This window comes from Talpa europaea (assembly GCF_964194135.1).
Source record: "Talpa europaea genome assembly, chromosome: 1".
In the NCBI taxonomy this organism is placed as follows: Eukaryota; Metazoa; Chordata; class Mammalia; order Eulipotyphla; family Talpidae; genus Talpa; species Talpa europaea.
In genome coordinates, this window is record NC_140073.1 from 136,109,808 (window position 1) to 136,128,146 (window position 18,339).

Genomic DNA, 18,339 nt, shown 5'->3' on the forward strand with positions numbered 1-18,339 from the left:
GGGCCGGAAGGCAGGTTTCTTTTCACCTCTATTGGGCTCTTCGCACTGGCTCAGGACTGGAGGTGGTGATGGAAGGAAGAGCTCTATTAATTTCTCTCTGATGGTAACTGGGCAACGATAGCACATACCTTACAAATTATGTCCCATTTAGGTGAAACTAATTAATTGATTCCATTTGAAATTAATCATAAGAAAAATCTTGGGAAAGATACAGAAATCTAACTTTTGGCTTGTCATCAGGATCCATGGTGTTTCCTCTTTAAGTATTAATTTGATGAGGCTCTTCAAATGATGCCCAGATCTTCAGATGATGCCCAGAAGGGCAGTATATAAAGTTCAGGGTAATTTCCTAGCCTTTTTACCCACCTCCATACACATGAAAGATGACCTTCTTTGATCATTTCTACCCAGCAAAGAAGATAGTGCTTATTCTTAACCCCTATGCCACCAGGCAGGTCCCCTTGATTTTATTTTAAAAGGTGAAAAATGGAGAGACTTACTCTGTTGTTACTAATTTCACATGACTCCCTCAAAATGGATGGCAACACACTGTGCGCTGATAACATAGTCTGAGATGCTCTTGAACAGAAAACCTCTTGAGGACTCAAATCCTCAAGGACTCTTCCTACGCTAACGTTCCTACTGCAAGATACCCACAGAGCTCTTCCCATTCCAAACAATAAGATTTCTGGATAAATTGCAATCACTTTTTTTTAATATTTTATTTTATTTTTTAATATTTTTTTTAGATTGATTTATTTATTTATACAAGCACTGGGTACAGTCAGAAGCACGGGAGGGTGAGAGAATTCACCAGAGCCAGAGCGGGGAGCAGAGCTGGCAGAAGGACGAAGTACACTGTTGAGGGGAGCAGCGGGCGGCAGGACAGGTCTGTGCGCCATGTGGGACCCTCCTCTGGTGGCCGGGGAGCAGCCAGGGATCAAACCCGCGCTGCAGAGGCTGCGGGCAGCTTCGCAACCCAGCACTCAACCGCTGCGCCACCAGGGAGGCTCCTGCAGTCACTTTTTAAAACATAAATAGCTTTGAGAAGGAAATACCTAGGAGCCCAGAGAGACGATGGAATCCAAAACTAGAGCAATCAGTGCATGAGATGACATCAAGGAAGTCCTGGGGACACTGTACCCAGACATAAGTCCTTGCCACCGGTTGACATTTTAGTCTCTATACAAGGACACATAATGTGAATGAGCATTGACACCAGGCTTGGAGCCAAAACCAAGGCCTCTGCTTTAGACCAGAAGCCTGGGACAGCCTGCCCTTCTGTGAAGAGAAGTATAATGCCACACAGCGGCCTGAGGGAAGCTGTGTTCAGTGCACTTTGTATGTAAAAGGGGGTCTCCTTTGAGAAAATAAAGCCCCTGCAAAGGTACAAATTCCAAATTTGTACTTGCACATGGTATGAGAATCCCAAGCCCAGATATTGGTGTAAAATGGCTTCCAAATAGAATGGACTCCTTGAGAATTGTGACAGAAGCAAATGTAATGTCTCTTTTGGGGGACACTTTCATAACCCAAGGTGCAGGGAACAGGCAAAGAAAGAAGGTGCCTTGCTGAAGATGGGCTTATAATAGAGCATTACAAACCACAGGAAGGGAGGGGCCTCTGTCAGGGGAGTGAGGACACAGTGAGCTTATACTGAAATACAATTTAGTATACCCTTTATATTATTAATTTAGCATTGTCATTCTCCCATGTCCTCAAAACTTAGCATAAATAAAATTTAAATGGTTGCATATTTTTCATCATGGATATACCATTTATTTTATAATTCTCTTCTTATACATATTTACATTGACTCCTTTTTTATTATAACTTTGTGCTAAATCTTTGTATATGGAATTGATTCTGTCCTTAGATTATAACTAAGATTTTTCAAATCAAAAAACAAACCTTGATTTTTTTTCAATTAATTTATTTGATTTTAATTCAACAAAGTATATGAGTTTCTAGTATGGGCCAGGTAACTTTTCTAGTTATTTTGTGTGTTTCTCTCTTATCTATGTATTTTATGGTTTCAGGTCTTATGTCTAGTTCTTTAATCCATTTTGAGTTGATTTTTGTGTACGGTGTGAGGTAGTGGTCAAGTTTCATTCTTTTGCATGTAGTGACCCAATTTTCCCAACACCATTTATTGAACAGACTTTCTTTGCTCCAATGCATATTCTTTGCTCCTTTGTCACGTATTAGTTGACCATAAATCTGAGGGTTTATTTCTGGATGTTCTATTTGATTCCATTGGTCTGTGTGTCTGTTTGTTCCAATACCATGCAGTTATGATGATTATGACTTTGTAGTATAGTTTGAAGTCTGGGAGTGTGATGCCTCAGCTACATTCGAAAAGTACATAAGCTTACTAAAATATCTATTCCACCAAAATATAAATCTATCAGAGCCGTGTTTACAAACTCCAGCTCTCTTCACATATTTCAAGTAAGGGAAACAATACCGGCCTCGTGGGTCCAATGGATCAAATTTATCCCTCAGCAATAATCTCCCAGAAAAATCTACATTGAAAGAGTTAAATTGAACCTACTTCAAATAGGCCAACATGTGAATTTCTGTCTCATACCCATAGGTGGATATGTTATTTTGCTTCTCTGTTCAAGTTCTGCAAGGGCGGAGAAAAGAATTTAAAAGTCCTGTGAGAGTCTGGAAATATAATAAATATTGTAAATGGGGGTAGAGCACAGGGGATAGTAAATTCATGTTATTAAATTCTCTGTTCCTGTGTGGGTTCTTCTAGCACAGAGTTCTCACTCTAAGGGCACGAAGTATGGTTGTTTGCACCCAGGAGGATCTTGGGGGCATCTTTCCTGGGGAACCTGGTTGAGGACTCAAGCATTTTACATGGGCTGTGATTAGACACACATGTAAAATACAGCTGAGTGAAGTGACTTCAGAAAGAAGGAATGACCATAGCTCATTGTAGGAAGTGACTCATTTCTCAAGAAACAAGGAAAAGTAACAAATGGTGAACATGGCTCAGAAAAATAAAACATCTTTTTTCGGTGGAGAAATAGCTTTTGCTCATTCCCCCCCCCCCCACCCCTGAATGGCACCAACGCCCCATTTCTGAAAGGTTTGGAATGGATGTCCGAAAGTAATTTCAGAAGCGAGAAACTGAGGGAAAAAAAAAACCAAAAAACAGGAATTACTGCAGCTTAGAACTTCAATAATTCCTCAAACAATGTTCAGTGGTAAGGAAGAGGAAACTCGAAGTGAATAGCAGGAAAAAGTACAAGTTGGTGGCATTCTACAAGAATAGTTTCCTCCTGTGCTTGCACTGTTCGCCCGTGACTTGAGCCTTTCAAACCACTGGCCTAAACAAACAACTGAAAAATCCAAGAAACGGGTGGAAGCGGGCTGTGAGGACAGATTGAGAGCCGGTCTTCCAGCCGAGGAACGCCCATAACACGTCAGATGAACACAAGGCTGCCGATGCCTTCTACCACCCGTGTCTGGAAGGTGCAACTTCTTTACATGGTTTCTGGAGTGCACACCTGGAAGGTACAGAGAAAACAACGCTGAGAGCGTCGTCCCCTTCTCCAGGTGATGCATCTGACACAGCCACACGCTGCTTAGGGCTGTGTACTTCTATTTCCAGGCCTGATTCATTGGGTCTCGCTGTGCACCTCCTTTCCCCTCAGAATCACCTTTATTATTATTTTTTTAAAGATTTATTTATTTATTTATTTATTCATACAAGCACTGGGTACAGTCAGAAGTGCAGGAGGGTGAGAGAATTCACCAGAGCCAGAGGGGGGAGCAGAGCAGGCAGAAGGACCGAAGTACACTGCTGAGGGGAGCAGCGGGCGGCAGGAGAGGTCTGCGCGCCATGTGGGACCCTCCTCCGGTGGCCGGGGAGCAGCCGGGGATGGAACCGGCGCTGCAGAGGCTGAGGGCAGCTTCGCAACCCAGCGCTCAACCGCTGCACCACCGGGAAGGCCCCCAGAATCACCTTTAGAAGGTGAACCAACATTTCCCCGGCAATGCGGTGGAAAGAGTAGGAGGTCACAGGTCAGGCAAGCCCAGGTTTTGAACCCTGAGCCAGTGGCCTGTGCCTTACTTGCCTCATTTAAAAATGGGAAAACAGTGAACTCCTCCAGGGGGAATAACCAATGCATGAAGAGGATGCCTGGCACACAAAAGCCTGAAAGAAGCAGTGGCTAGCGTTGAGCAGCCCATAGTAGGGAAGAGACTGAGCTGGGAAGCCTGGGCACTGGCCCTGACACTACCCAGGTGTGACATTGCAGATCACCTCCACCCTGTATCTCAGTGTGCTCATCCCTCAAATGGGAAAACTGAGCGCATCTACTGCTGTGGGGGGGTTGGTTTGAGACACGGGGAGAGGGGGAAGTATTGTGAGGAATGAATGAGTCAAAACGTGAACAGCGCCTGATACACAGCATCAGCAAATTATTATATGAATTAGCAAATTATTTTACCTAGCTCATAAGGTTGTTGGGGGATTTATATAGAACAATCCATACAAGTATTTAGCAAAACCTCTGGTTCATATTAAATATTCAGTCATATTAATGTGGTGATTATTATTACAATGATTATTAGTATTTCTAACAATGATGTGTTATTAGTAATAAGTAAGATGAGTTGGAAACTGTTTTTATATGTGGCTGAGAAAAGATTAGAGTTTCAATAATGTGATTAAATAGCGTAACGATGAGATAATCAAAGAAAATAAAATTTATTAGCCTTTCTGGAAATGTCTTACTTTACTACTTCCTGCTTCTTTGCAATACTGATTTCCTCAGTTTTTACCATTTTGCCACCTGAGATATATTTATTTATATTAATAATATATTTATTTCTTTCAAAGTAGTTTGCATCAGCCCCCTGGTATTCAGCTAACTGGAACTCTGGTATTTTGGAGCAGTGTCTGTTGACACAAATATATTTGGCATCACTGGGGAATTTAAAACTCCATACCGCCGTGTCATGGTCTCTCGACTCAGGATGACAGTGTAAGATTATGGAGGACAAATGTCGCTAGGAAGTTTCATGCTGTCATTTCTATACTGAGCATCTGGGCATGTTAATGTCTGGTTAGTAATGGAAGTTACAAAGATTAAATGATAAGCTTGCAAACATTCTTAACAAAGAACTTGCTATTTTGCTCAAGAACACAGGAAGGAGACTCTGGTAAAACATGCAGCCTGTTACTTTTTACTCACCTTCTCTGTGATTTGGAGGGCATTCTGTGGGGTGTTCCCTTGCTGGCTTCAGCCCAGAGGCATATCCAATTCTCAATGAAGCTGGAAGACATGGATTCACACTTGAGACTTTGTTTCGGTCTTGCCTAGATATTTCCAGTCTCAGAAATTCTCTTATGTCTTTAACAATAACAACAACAAATTCTAAGAAATCAGAAACTCTGTAGCCTGGGAAGAACTTTTGCGGTGGAGTCTTCTGCAATAACATTTTCTTTTTCTAAGTAAAGAAGTAACATGAGGAGGCCCTTAGTGCAAATGACTAGACTTTGTCACCTTGCCCTGGCTTCGTTCGGGTTTTCATAGGGCCTTTCAGAGGTCAAGAGAGGCATAGAGGCCACCTCCATGTTAAGCCAACACGAATCGAAAGAGAAGAGAAAGAAATGTCGAAACGGGGTTACAAAACGTGTGGTCTACTTTAAATGTCAATATCTAGGGAGTAAACAATTTCAGCCCACACATGTACTACCTACACATTCTGCTCAATGTAATCATGCCATCCCCAAGATGATGATGGCAGGCATTAGAGAATTTATTAAAAAAATTAGTTCATTCCTCATGACAGATATGGCCTCGTAACAACACAGAGTTAAGTTGGGTGGAGATCCTTTCTTCCAAAGCTTCTCTGTAACTATAGGTATATTCTCAGACATTGAGTCCCTTTGCAACCTGAGTCCTTCTTAGGTCTGGTATGTCTGTATCTGGGAATGCCCAGCTTATATAGGTACCAGTATGTGAGTTTTTAGCATAGACTCTCATCTGCAGGCCAGTGAACAGATCAGCCCAAGGGTCTGGATTGAATGCACACTTAATAATTGCATCCACTTATTTTTGTCCATTTCTATGAGTTCATTGCTTTTTGAGAAAGAAAACCAGATTGATCCCTTGTTTCCAATGAGTAACAGTCAAAATGCAGCCTAGAGCTGGATGACAAGTAGACTCCTCTTCCCCCCATAGAGTTAATAAGATTTGGGGGCAGGGTAGGGGAAAAAATAGACTTTGAGCAGGAGGCAAAAATCAGTACCTACATTATTAAAGAACTGATGAAGGCCCTATCCATAAGTGAGGAAGGCTCTATTGCGTAAGGGGGGTCTGGAAACTACCAGAGCCTCCATCCAGAGAGGAGCACTGGCCAAAGCTTGGTGCAACTCAACCCCAGGCTCTGTTACTGCCCACACAGCCATGACCTCTGATTTGATAGAAAGACATGAGGTTTCCAGACTGGGCAGGGTACCCAGGGCTTCCTCCCCATGCCTGGCTGGCAGTCCACTTCCCTGAAATTTCAGTTGCAGATATCAGAAGAGGCTTTCTTTTCTCCCTTCCCCATGGAGAGTCTGGAATGAGGAAATGGGTGGGGGTGGGGAGAAAGAGGGAGAGAGAGAGAAAGAGCAGTAAGATGGAACCTTGGGAAATGGCAGTTGGTGCCAGCCAGCCAGGAAGACTGGAGCTGGGGTGGAGGGATCCTGAGGATTGGGATCTGGGTAGAAGACCCAGAGAGAGTCAACAGACACTGCAGAGGGGGCGAGCTAGCAGCCAATTGGCCTTAACTTGGGGGAAGAGAGGTTCTCTGAATGAGCCTGTGGGGAAGCACTCATGGAAGAGCGTGAGACTATTCAAAATGACAGTTTAGCAGTCTATCATATTGGGAGTACACGGGACAAGTGGGATGTGCTGCTCCCTAATTTACTGAATTAGCAAGAGGTTTCCACACTTTCTGACACATCTAGTCTGTGCTCTACACAGAAGCCAAAGACCTTGTATGCCAGGTCTGATGGCTCTCTAATAATTCCCTATTCCCCTTCAACTATGACCTGAAGTCCTTTCTAAGGTCTGTGGGGTCCTTAAGGACTAAGCAGTGCCCTGCTCCTGCTTCTAACCCATTTGGTTACCCTTCCAGTCCCTGCCCCCTTCAATCAAAAAGCCCAGCTCCACTTTCTGGTCTCAGCACTCACTGTATATGGTTTACACCTCTCACTTCATTCCAGACCCCTTTCTATGTTTCTGTGCCAGGTCACTAGTGCTGCCGTAACAAAGTATGGCAGACTGGAAGCGTAAGCAACAGAAATGTACTTCCTCACAGTTCTGGAGGCTGGAAGTCCAAGATGAAGGTGCTGGCGGGACAGGTTTCTTCTGAGGGCTGTGAGGGAAGGATCTGTTCCCGGCCTCTCTCCATGGCCTAGGGACGGCCACCCTTGCCTGTGTCTTCACATGGACTCCTCTCTACGGACATATGTGTCTAAGCTTTATTTTCTTAAAAGGACAGCACTCATTTTGATAAGGCTCACCCTAGTGATCCCATTTTCATTTATTTGCATTATAAAGACCCTATTTTCGCATACAATCACATTTTGAGATACTGGGGGTTAGTGTAAGAGGAATAGTGAGGAGCAGCCTCTGAGCCAGTGGGTGTTACTTTGCCAATTTGAAGGTAGAAGTTGGAGATTCCCAGACTCCAACCCCTGAGCTGGGGCTGATGGGAAGTAGGGGTGGCCTGAGGCTTTTGGCTTGAACTGCTGGTGCTTTGGCAGTTAAACTGCAGGTGAGAAGGGGTGTCTTTGGGGCAGCTGCTAGCTTGTGACCTGTAGCTTAGGCTTGGACCTTGGCTCTGCTCAGCTGACACTATCTAGATGGAATCTAGCCAAATGCCAACCTTGACTACTCCCTCTTTCTCTCATTTTCCCTCTTTTCTCACTCCTTATGTAAATATATCCTGTTATTGTTGCTTCTCACCATGGGCCTGCTTTTGGGTCATGTCCTTGAGCTCTCAGGTGAGGAAGGGGGTCAACCCAGTTCCCCTGGGGTTTGCTCTGTTTAACTAAAACTTTAACATATGGTACCTCCCAGGTGTCCTAGCGGTTAAGTCTCTGCGCTAGCACTGCTGTGGCCTGAGTTTGATCTCTGGCCAGGGAGCTGACCCACAGATGGTGCAGCAGACCCTCCTGCCTTGCCCACTGCTCCCCTCAGCAGTGTACTTCAGTAAATCTGCCCGTTCTGCTCCCCACTCTGTCTCTAGTGAATCCTCTCACCACCACCCCTCCCCCAGCACCTCTGGCCTACATCCCAGTTCTATGCAAAAATAAAATTTTAAAAAAGTTAAAATATGATGGGGCGATGGGAAGGTAATATAGTCCATTTCGTAAGAGCCTCTTTTCAGAGAAGACTCCCTGACACATCTGAAATGGTGCCCCTATTAACAGACACATATTTATTTCTTTGGTTTTGAAAGTTTCACTCTGCTTGGCCTAAAAGCAAGTATTTGTCTTTTTATCTCGATGATTTGGAAATTTCTGAACACCAAAAGAAGTCAGAGACTTGTCCAAGAGTTTGATCCTTCACATTGCTTCTGGGCACAGGACCTAGACTAGGGGGAGGTAAATAAGGCTGCAGGTGCCAAATTTAAGGGGGCACAAAAACTTGGCAATCAAGATAAGTGATATGTAATAAGCTATTTTTAAAATTATGTCTTAATAAGACAGAGTAGAGATTACAGATCTTTCCTTTGCCTCAGGCGTTATCATGGCTCAGCACAGGACTGCTTTCCAGCCCACAGCTTGAAGGTAGGGATCCTTCAATTATTCAAAACATTGCTAATTATCACTTAATTATAATGAAGTATTCACATTTTCCTGGTCCTCATAGCCAGCCTTGCTCACTCTGTGATTGTTTGACCTTCAATCAAGACCCTTTAAGGAAACCAGTAAGGAATGTGTGTTTTTCTGACCCCATTTATTTTCCCTACAGACACCTAATCACAATTGCTACCTAATCACAGCCTTCTTACCCTGACTGAAGAGCCTGAGGAGCAGGTTTCTCCCGATACTTTAATAGAAACATAAAATGCCAGCAAGCATGATTTGTACCCAAAAGAGCATTAAGCAGAGTTTGCAGATGTTGCAGGCTCTTCCCCTGATACTTCTGGGGAAGGACGCACAGACCTTGGCATACCTTGCTTCAGAAACAGATAACAGCAATAGCATGTTTATTCCATATACTTCCTAAGAGTATATGGAATAAACATATATACTTCCTTTGGTCCCAAGGAGAGAGATTCCCAGAGAGGTTTTTGTATTACTATATGATGGAATGTTTTTTTAAATTTATTTTTTATTTATTTATGCATGCAAGAACTGGAGTCTAGGCCAGAGGTGCAGGGGGTAGGGGTGTGAGAGGATTCACCAGAGACAGTGGGGAGCGGAACAGGTGGATCTACTGAAATACACTGCTGATGGGGGCAGCAGGTAAGACAGGAGAGATCTGCTGCGCCATTGTGTTAGCTCTCTGGCTGGGGATGGAACTCAGGCTGCAATGGCAATAGCTTGATTGCGCTGAGACTTAACCCCTGTGCCACCAAGGAGGCCCCGATCATGGAATGTTTGTGGGTATTAGTTTATGCATGTAAAACTCTTCATGGTGAACATTTACATGGAAATTGCTAGTTAAAAGTAACAATATAATATTTAAAACCTTGTTTTCATGCAGTGGGTTCATTTTATATAGAATACCTCATTTGCTGCAAACAAGTATTCTAAGTTGTTCTATCAAAGGAATTTCCAGAAATGTGATATTCCTAGCATGTAGATTTTAGGAAATTTCCCCTATTCTTCTCTGTGGATTTAATGTATATGTTTATTTTCAAACATATTAGTTGGGATGTCACAAAATGAACCTAACTATGGCAAATTTCTGAAAGTAAATGTGTTCCAAAGTGGATTTAGGGCGGTTAGTTTATTTTCTAACTGTAGGAGGGTAGCTTTCTTGGGGAACTAGCTATGTGCGGTCCTGGTTTAGTCTTTGGAGCTGGGAGTAGAGCTGACATCTTGTAAAGGGCAGGAATGGCCACTGAGCAGGTTTTCTAGGATCCAGCAGACCTGGTAAAGGAGGAGTCAGAGTCCTCAATGGTTTTTTGCAGGTCTTTTATTGGGATTACCAGGTAATCCCATGTGGCAGGCAGGGGTGCTGGGGGGGCCAGGAGGCTGGCAGGCCTCCCGGCGCCCCCAGCAAGTCTCCACTCTATCTGGGCTCTCCGGCCTTCTCTTCTTCTCTCGGCTTCTGTTCGTTCTCGGCTTCTTGGCTTCTGCTGGCGTCCCCGTGACACCGACCTTAAAAGCACAGTCTTAGCCCAGGTGAATCCCATCTACCTATGCCCACACCCTATTCCTGGTGCCCGCCATCAGGCATGCATTCAGGACAAGGATCCATCATCTATCCTGATGGCGGGAGGGCAGAAAAGCCTGACATTTTTCCTTACCCTACACATCTGTACTAGAAAAGTAGGAACTGAGCAAGACATTTCCAGAAAGAAAGGCTCTTCTGCCCTACTTGGAAGTGACTTGAGGAAGCACCAGCAGTGGGCTGAGAAAGATTTGATATTTCATTTAGAACCCAGACCAATGAAACTGTAAGACAGTGAGGACTAAAGGACCCAGGAAGGCAAAAGGAAACTCATGGGCTTAAAACGGTAGGTTCTTCCTAGAACTTGCTTCATAGCATGCCCTGATGTTTGGAACTGAATCACAGCGGACATTTGGGGCCAGAACTGACCTGTCCACTGAGAACAAGATATCCTGATAGTACGGCAAACTAACAGACTTTTAAAATTTCTTTCAGAGCATAATTTCAAATAAATTAGCATTCTCATCTCAACTGACTCACATGGCAGAAGCCAACCTACATGCTGTGAGAAGAACAAAGGTGGGAGAATAATTCAGAACAAATGGAAGAGGCAGGTGGAAGAGGCTGTGGATAGTAACAGCACCATGGAATGCTCCAGTTAGGAAAAAAAATACAGATTATAATGTTCAGAAATCAGAACTGTGAGAAGTCAGGCTGTTTCCCATCAAATCAGGTATAATAGTAATTTTTAATATTTTTGTTTTGTATCTAAGTTTCTTTCCATAGTTTAACTTGTCTCCATTTCTTTTGTCCTTTTAGGAAAAGATCATTGCAGAACTCATTGTGTAAGTTTTTCATATATTTGCAAAAGCCTATGAAATTTTATCCATGGTGGTTTTTACTTCTAAGTTGAAACTTGTCTAGTCTTTCCTTATGGATTGTGGCATAGTGTGCGAGTGACTTTCTAATATCCAGTTTTTCCTTCAGCTTGGTTTCTCAGCTATATGATTATATTTTTGAGTGCCTTGCAGTTATGTGTGGTCAAATGACTACACTTTTTTAAGCCAATGAGATGCAAACATTGCACTATGCCGATCTCCTGAAAAAAATTCTCCCTCCTTTTCTTCCACTCTGTTCTCTGGTAGTCGTCATCCTGGACCATGAGTTTGAGGAATGCTGGGTAATATGTCTGTTGACTGCTCCCCCGCACCCCAAGCACTAGATGATAAATTTCACGAGAGTGAGGTCCTTGTTCATCTTGGTCAAAGCAACATCCCGGCACCTAAAAAGTGTGTGGCAGGTGGTAAGGGCTCAGGTGTTGACTGGAATTCAATGAATAAAATGAATGAATTTATTTCAGAACCAAGTAAAAACCTAATCAGAAAATCCTCTCAGGCATACACAAGGTCTCAGGTTCTCTGAGTCAAACTCTTAATTCAAATCATATTCCACTTACTTGCTTCCCTTTGTTCTCCCAGAATTGCCAACGTCAGGGAAAGATGTTTGTTTTTTTTTTTCCTTAATTCTCTCCAGTGTTCTCTTCAAACAAAATGTTTTCTAAACAATATCAATATTTTTCTGCTAAGCAAGTTTAAAATTCTGTAATTCTTAAGAGTATTCGTATCTCTGTGTGTGTGGTGGTGGTGTTGTTAAATGTGGGCATTATTTGGTAACTTAATATTAGGCATTGCCTCAAGTTTACAAGAATTATCCAAAATGGTATCTAATGACAGTTCTCAGATTTCAGGCAATATTATTGTCATGGAATGCAGTCACTAGGTTTTAAGGATTTCACTAGATGTTTACTGAAACTGAGCTTCAATGAATCTTTCCCCATTCCACAGTGATTTGCTTATTTTTGTCCCCAGACCTTATTTATATCTTTAAAAAAATTAAATATTAAATATCCCTGCTTTCTAGATTTTTAAGGGGAACTTTTCCTGCTACTATGCTTTTAATAAAGGCGGGACACTGCCTCTAGATTTTTTATTTTTTTGGTCTTGTGATTAAAAGATTTGTAAAGTTTCATACTTTTTGCAATTACATGTCATTTTTTTCCTATTCACTTTTCCTCAAAAGTTGCTGCAATTCTTTTAACCACTTGGGGAAAGTAATTAGCTCTACCTGCTACCTTTTGACGTAAATATTTACACTGGAGGTCTTTGGTTATGGCTCTTTTCTTCTTTTTTTTAATATTTATTTATGCATACAAGAACTGGGGTACGGGCCCAGGTGTATGTGTGGGGTGGGGGGTGAGAGGATTCACTGGAGACAGAGTGGGAAGCAGAACAGATAGATCTGAAATACACTGCTGAGGGGAGCAGTGGGCAAGTCAGGAGAGGTCTGCTGCGCCATGGAGGTAGCTCCCTGGTGCGGACAGAACTCAGTGGCTGCAGACAGCTTCGTAGGTTGCGTCTTAACCCTTTGCACCACCAGGGAGGCCCTAGTTATGGCTCTTCCAATCTTCCCACATCTTCAAGGAAAGATATTAATTGGTTTTTGTTAGGTATATGGAGCATTTTGAAGTGTATCCTTCTGTGCATGGTGTCCTTTCTGACCCAGAGCAGCTTTCCAAACAGAAATCTATTAAAATAGAGTAAAATAGAGGTCATCAGATGAGCTTTTCCTAAACCTCTCCTTTACCAGAAATGTCTCTATGACCACCTAGGTCCTTTCTCCTCCCTTGCTTTCCTCTCAGCGCAAAGCTAATTTATGCCTGCTCTGGAGTGCGTTCACTCCTGCCTTCATGGAGAACTTGCTCCATTATTTCTTCTTTCTCTAACTTCCAACTTTATTTTTACTCCATTGACTCTTACCCTTTAACATGTAAATATACTCACTTTTTTTTTTTTAATCTTAACAAAAAGCATCCTTCATTGTATGTCTCTCTTTTTAGTCAAATGTTTAGGAAGCCTCTCCTTCAGTTTGTCAAATCCACTTTTCTTTACTCACTGCCTGCCGTTCAGCTCACACGCACCCCCTGCCCCCCACCTACTTGCCACAGTTAATAGTATTTGTAGATTTCCCTCCCTCCCCAATTATGTCCTGTTTAGGGAATTATGTCCTGAACTAGATGCTGCTGTTACAGAAATAAGAAGCAGATATGATCCCGCCTCATGTGATCGACCATTCCTGATCAATACTTCCATTGTTCACTTTGCAGGCTTCACTTAAATGTCACTTAAATCTCCCTGTTCTCGAAGTCTCCTTTTTCTTTCTTAGTATACATATCTTCTCAAGGCAATCTCTCAGTGCCAGTGGTTTCAATTACTTTTATATATTCTCATGTCAACAAAACGTTAAGTGTTTTCACTTAACAGTTTTACTTTACACTGGACGCCTCCTTTACTAAAGCTATAGATTGCAACTTGGTCCATGAAAATAATCACTAAAAAATGTGATATTCTTAGTGATATTCCACTTGAGGAAATGTACCCAATTACTTTTTTGGGTTTGGTTTAATATGTGGGGTTTTTTTTTTTTTTTTTTTCAAAAACATAAGTGGGGATAACACAAAACGGATTTAGTCTACAGAGGTTTATCTCCCATGTTCAACCAGACAGTTCCATTTCCATGTTTCACTTACCAGAGCCCAAATATATTCCTCTTCTTGCATTCTCTATCTAGGAGAAAGTAAGCCACCACTCTCCACCCAGTCACCAGCCAGAACTCCACCCAGGGGTGGAGGCAGAATTTGATTCCATAGTGCCCATCTGGCCTCCCCTCTGACAATTTCCAGCCACCAAGGACTTCTGTTCTCCCTCCCAAATGCTCTGGAATCCTTTCCCCTCTGTTACTTCCACGGCCTTTAATTGGAAGCCTCATTCTTCTCTTGGATGAATAATAAGTCTCTGTCCTCTTTGTCCAGAGTTGATCTCACTGCAGACCTGACTCAACTGCACTTCACACCACTCAACTGGTCTCATGTTTCCAAGGCAAAAATCAAACTCTTCATACCAGCATCCACATTTTAGTAGAAAGCTCAACCTAGGTTCCATTCACACCTAGGTTGGAATCCCAGATGTAAACACTTTCCAGCAGTGTGACCTCTGACAATCTATGGGTCTAAGACTTTGTTTTCTCATCTGTCAGTGCTCAAGGAGGACAGGAGTGTTTCACACCGAGCGTGCCTGGTGCACGGGGGAACTTCATGTTGAATAAAAGGGAAACATCTTAAAACCCACATCAAAAACTTGTCCTAACTTTAAGGAAGAAAATCCTGACACACAATGTCACTTCCTCCCAAGTTATACTTCTACTTTGTTTCCTGATAATCACGATAGAGCGGTGGGGATCCAGACTATACGGAATCAAATCCTGCCTCCACCCCTGGGCAAGCATGTGACCTGGGGTAAGTTATTGAAGTTCTGCGTCGCAATTTCTTCAACCGAAAGATTATTGAGGGGGATTAAATGAATTCCTCGCTTGGCACCGGGCCGGGCGCATAGAAATCCTGCCGAGTGTTTACTGTCATCTTCATCAAATCAGGACCTCGGCACCCCATTTTATGATGCTCAATTTTGTTTAAGAAAATCGTGTTTTAGTCGTTGTTGGCGCAAGAAGGAAAACCTGGAAGCCCCCTCAAGCAGGAAGGAAAATCGAGCTGGTGCATCCCAGCAATTCCGAGCTGGGCGGGACGAGTTCGGTCCCTTCCGACTAAAGGGGACGTGGCGGGGTGACTTGTCCCAGCCCAGACTCACCGCCACAGCCCTTTTTTAAGCGTAGGACCGGGGCCTCGGGGCGGGGGGTTTGCCGTGCTCAAGTTGCGGGTGACCCTATTCACACTTTTGGGGGGGCGGGCGAGGAGGAGCATTTATTCAAGGAAACGGTCAACGTTACTCAGGGGGCGCTAAGTTCGGGGGGCAACCCATCAAACGAGTCAGCTGTCGGACCGCGGACAACCGAGCGGCTCACCAACTCGGGTCTTCGCCGGCCCCGGCTTTCCGAAGAGCCCGCCGAGCCGGGGCGACTTTGACGCGCCACGGCCCGCCGCGCTCCCCGCCCGACCCGGGGCTCGGGGCTGCCGCCGATGAATGGAAACCCGAGTCCCCAGCGCGCGCGCGGCGCGAGGGGCGGAGCCGCCGCGGGCCGGGGGCGGGGCATGGCGAGTCACGTGCGCGGGCGGCGGGGCGGGCGCGTGCCGGGGGCTCTAGGCGCTGATTGGCCCCCGGCAACCAGGTGACCGCGGGGCGCGCTCCGGTTGGCCTGCGCGCGCCGGGCGAGCGGCCTTCAGTTCGGGAGGCGGCTGCGGAAGGAGGAGGAGCCGCGGCCGCGCTCTCCCCCGGCAGTGGCTGCGCCGCGCCGCGTCCGCGGGTCCCCACCCCTTTTAAATAAGCCGGCCTGGTCGCCGCCCTGACAGACTAGTTGGCTCGGGGGAGGTGGCGGCGGCGCGGCAGCGGGGGTGCGGCCGGGGCCGGAGCCCTGCCCGGGCCCGGCGGCGGCGGCGGCGGCGGGGCGGACCGCGGGCGAGGGCGAGCCTGCGGGCGGGCGCGGCGCTCCCCCGGCGCAGCCCGGGGCCGCCCGGGGCCGGCCTCGCCATTGTTGGGGGAGGGGGCGGCGGCTGAGCGCGGCGGAGTCGGGGGGCCAGCGCGGCCGGCCGCGGCGGCGGGGAGCGCGGGCGCCCCATGGGGAACACGCCGTCCTGCTGCGTGTCCCCCAATGCCAGCCCCAAGCCGGGCCGGCGCGCGGAGGCGGCCGCGCCGGACTCCGAGGCGGAGATCTACGAGGCGGCGGCCGGGGACGCGGTGGCCGTGGCGCCGGCGCCGGCTGCGCTGGAGCCGGCCGAGCTGGACCTCGGGGCGGGCGAGGGCCACCACCTGCAGCACATCAGCGACCGCGAGATGCCGGAAGGTGAGAGGCGCCGCCGGCCGCCCGCCCGCGGGGCCCTCGGGAGGGCGAGCCCCGAGGCGGCGTCCCCGGAGCCGAGCCCCGGGGTCGGGGCGGCTCGGCCTCGGGGTCCCCACCCCGCCTCGCCCCCGTCCTGGTCCCCGTCCCCCTCCCTCCCTCCGCGGCGGCGGCGCTGGGCCGGCTTCTCCCGGGCTCCCGCCGCCTCGAACTCCCCTCAAACCCGGTCCGAGACCCTCTGCTTGCCCGTCCCTCGGGACGGGAGACTTTCCTCGTGCATTCTGTCCTTTTTCTCCACGAAGAGCACCCCAACTGCAGAGTGCGCGCCCCCCCCCTCCCCCTTCTCTATGCAGTTGGCAGCCAGGTGAGGCCACCAGGTAAGGGCTGCATGGCACCTGCCTCCCCGCCCGTTAGGTGCTGGGCGCTTCGCGGCGATTGAGACGCAGATGTTTTAGGGTTTATTAAAACTCAGAGTGGAGAGGGACTTAGGACTCGGTGTCTGAAAGTCGGCTGATGTTTCGGTCGCCTCGATGAAAGCTGCTTTATTCCGCCCAGTTGTACATTGAGCACGGGTAGAAAGGAAATGGTGGGAGAGGGGACTTTAAATGCTTTTGAAGGGGGTGAAATGTTAGTGCCAGGGCTGCAGAGAAAGAGGTTTTAGATTTTTTTTTTTAATTTATTTAATTCAAAGGAGAACCTGCGGGGAGTTGTGATGACTTGAAAATACTCGCTTGAAAACCCAGATGTCTTCAGTCCTGCTTCTGGGTCTTAACAGACCGCTTAAAAGGAGAGAGGTGGGGTGGTTCGCGAGACATTTGGTCAAAAGTTTCAAAAGAGAAAAAACAAGAACGTGTCTCCAAGTCTCCTTCCGACACCCCCCTCCGCCTCTCCCCGCCGAGAATCCCGTTCAGCTCTGAGAATGCTGTTCGTCTGACAAAACGGCCAGGTCGTGGCGAGGGGAGAAGAGAGGGCGAGGAGTGTCTTGATTTTTTTTTTTTCCTCTAGAATTTTGGAAAGGGATGACTAGGTAAAGATAATTCTGGGTAATGACGTGGCTCTTTAATGAAGACTGTTCTTTGAAGTAGAAAACATTGTATCATGAAAATGTCAAAGCTGGAATGTCCCGTTTGTTTGATTTCTATGCCAGAGATGATTTCATTACTATAGAGGAAATGGCTCTCCTTTTTAAACTTCGGTTGGGTTTTCTTTTTTTTAAATTTAGAATATTTAGGCCTGTGCATTCACCGATCTGATGGACATGGATTTGTAGTTGGGAGGTTCTCATTTTTCAGGATAGACAAATACTGTGAAAGAATAAATTATGTAAGTTAATTGCTTGCACCTTTAAACACAAAGCATTGCAAACTTTTGCTCATTTTGGTGCTGTAAAGTAAGTCTCTTAACGATTTTGTCAGCTAGTTAGTAGATGGGTAGTGTTAAATGAGAGACCAAAACAGTTCCTTTATATAATTCTTTTTTAAGATTTACTACACATTTTCATGTATCTCTCGTCTGGCCCTTCCAACTACAAATAAGACCACCTATGTTCTCCCTGTATTACTGATAAAGAAGCTGCGACTTAGATCTGAAATAACTAACAACTACTGAACAGAAGAGACTGACACAGAAGCTGGTAGATACACAAAATCTGTTCTTCGGGTGCTTAAAAACTCTGTAAAGAGTGCATCTTATGCTTTATAGTTTATCCATAAAGTAGACTTATCTCAGAACTTACTCTCCAGGCTTGATTATTTCCATTCATAGTTTATTTTGGACAACTCACATCCTGTATACATTCATTATAATGGATAAGAATAAAAAGTAGTGGTGATGAAGTAGTCTCAGTTGACCAGTCAGTAAATGGGTTGATATATTTTAAAGAGTTTGTTCTCCTGACCTCAAATTGGAATTAAGAATGTCCTGAACTTGGGCCTCCCCGGTGGCGCAGCGGTTGAGCGCTGGGTTGCGAAGCTGCCCACGGAGGAGGGTCCCACATGGCGCGCAGACCTCTCCTGCTGCCCGCTGCTCCCCTCAGCAGTGTACTTCAGTCCTTCTGCCTGTTCTGCTCCCCGCTCTCGCTCTGGTGAATTCTCTCACCCTCCTGGGCTTCTGACTGTACCCAGTGCATGTATAA

General features: G+C 45.8%; 1 protein-coding gene across 2 annotated transcripts in view; it reads left to right on the forward strand.

Moving 5' to 3' along the window:
* Positions 1-15,985: 15,985 nt before the first annotated feature.
* Positions 15,986-18,339, forward strand: part of CCNYL1 (cyclin Y like 1) — a gene marked incomplete at both ends in the record, with an annotated part of 34,234 nt that continues 31,880 nt past the window's right edge. For both annotated transcript variants that reach the window (XM_084250491.1, XM_084250492.1), the window contains one exon: positions 15,986-16,211. In XM_084250491.1, coding sequence (XP_084106617.1) covers positions 15,986-16,211 — 226 coding nt within the window. The remainder of the gene's footprint in view (positions 16,212-18,339) is intronic.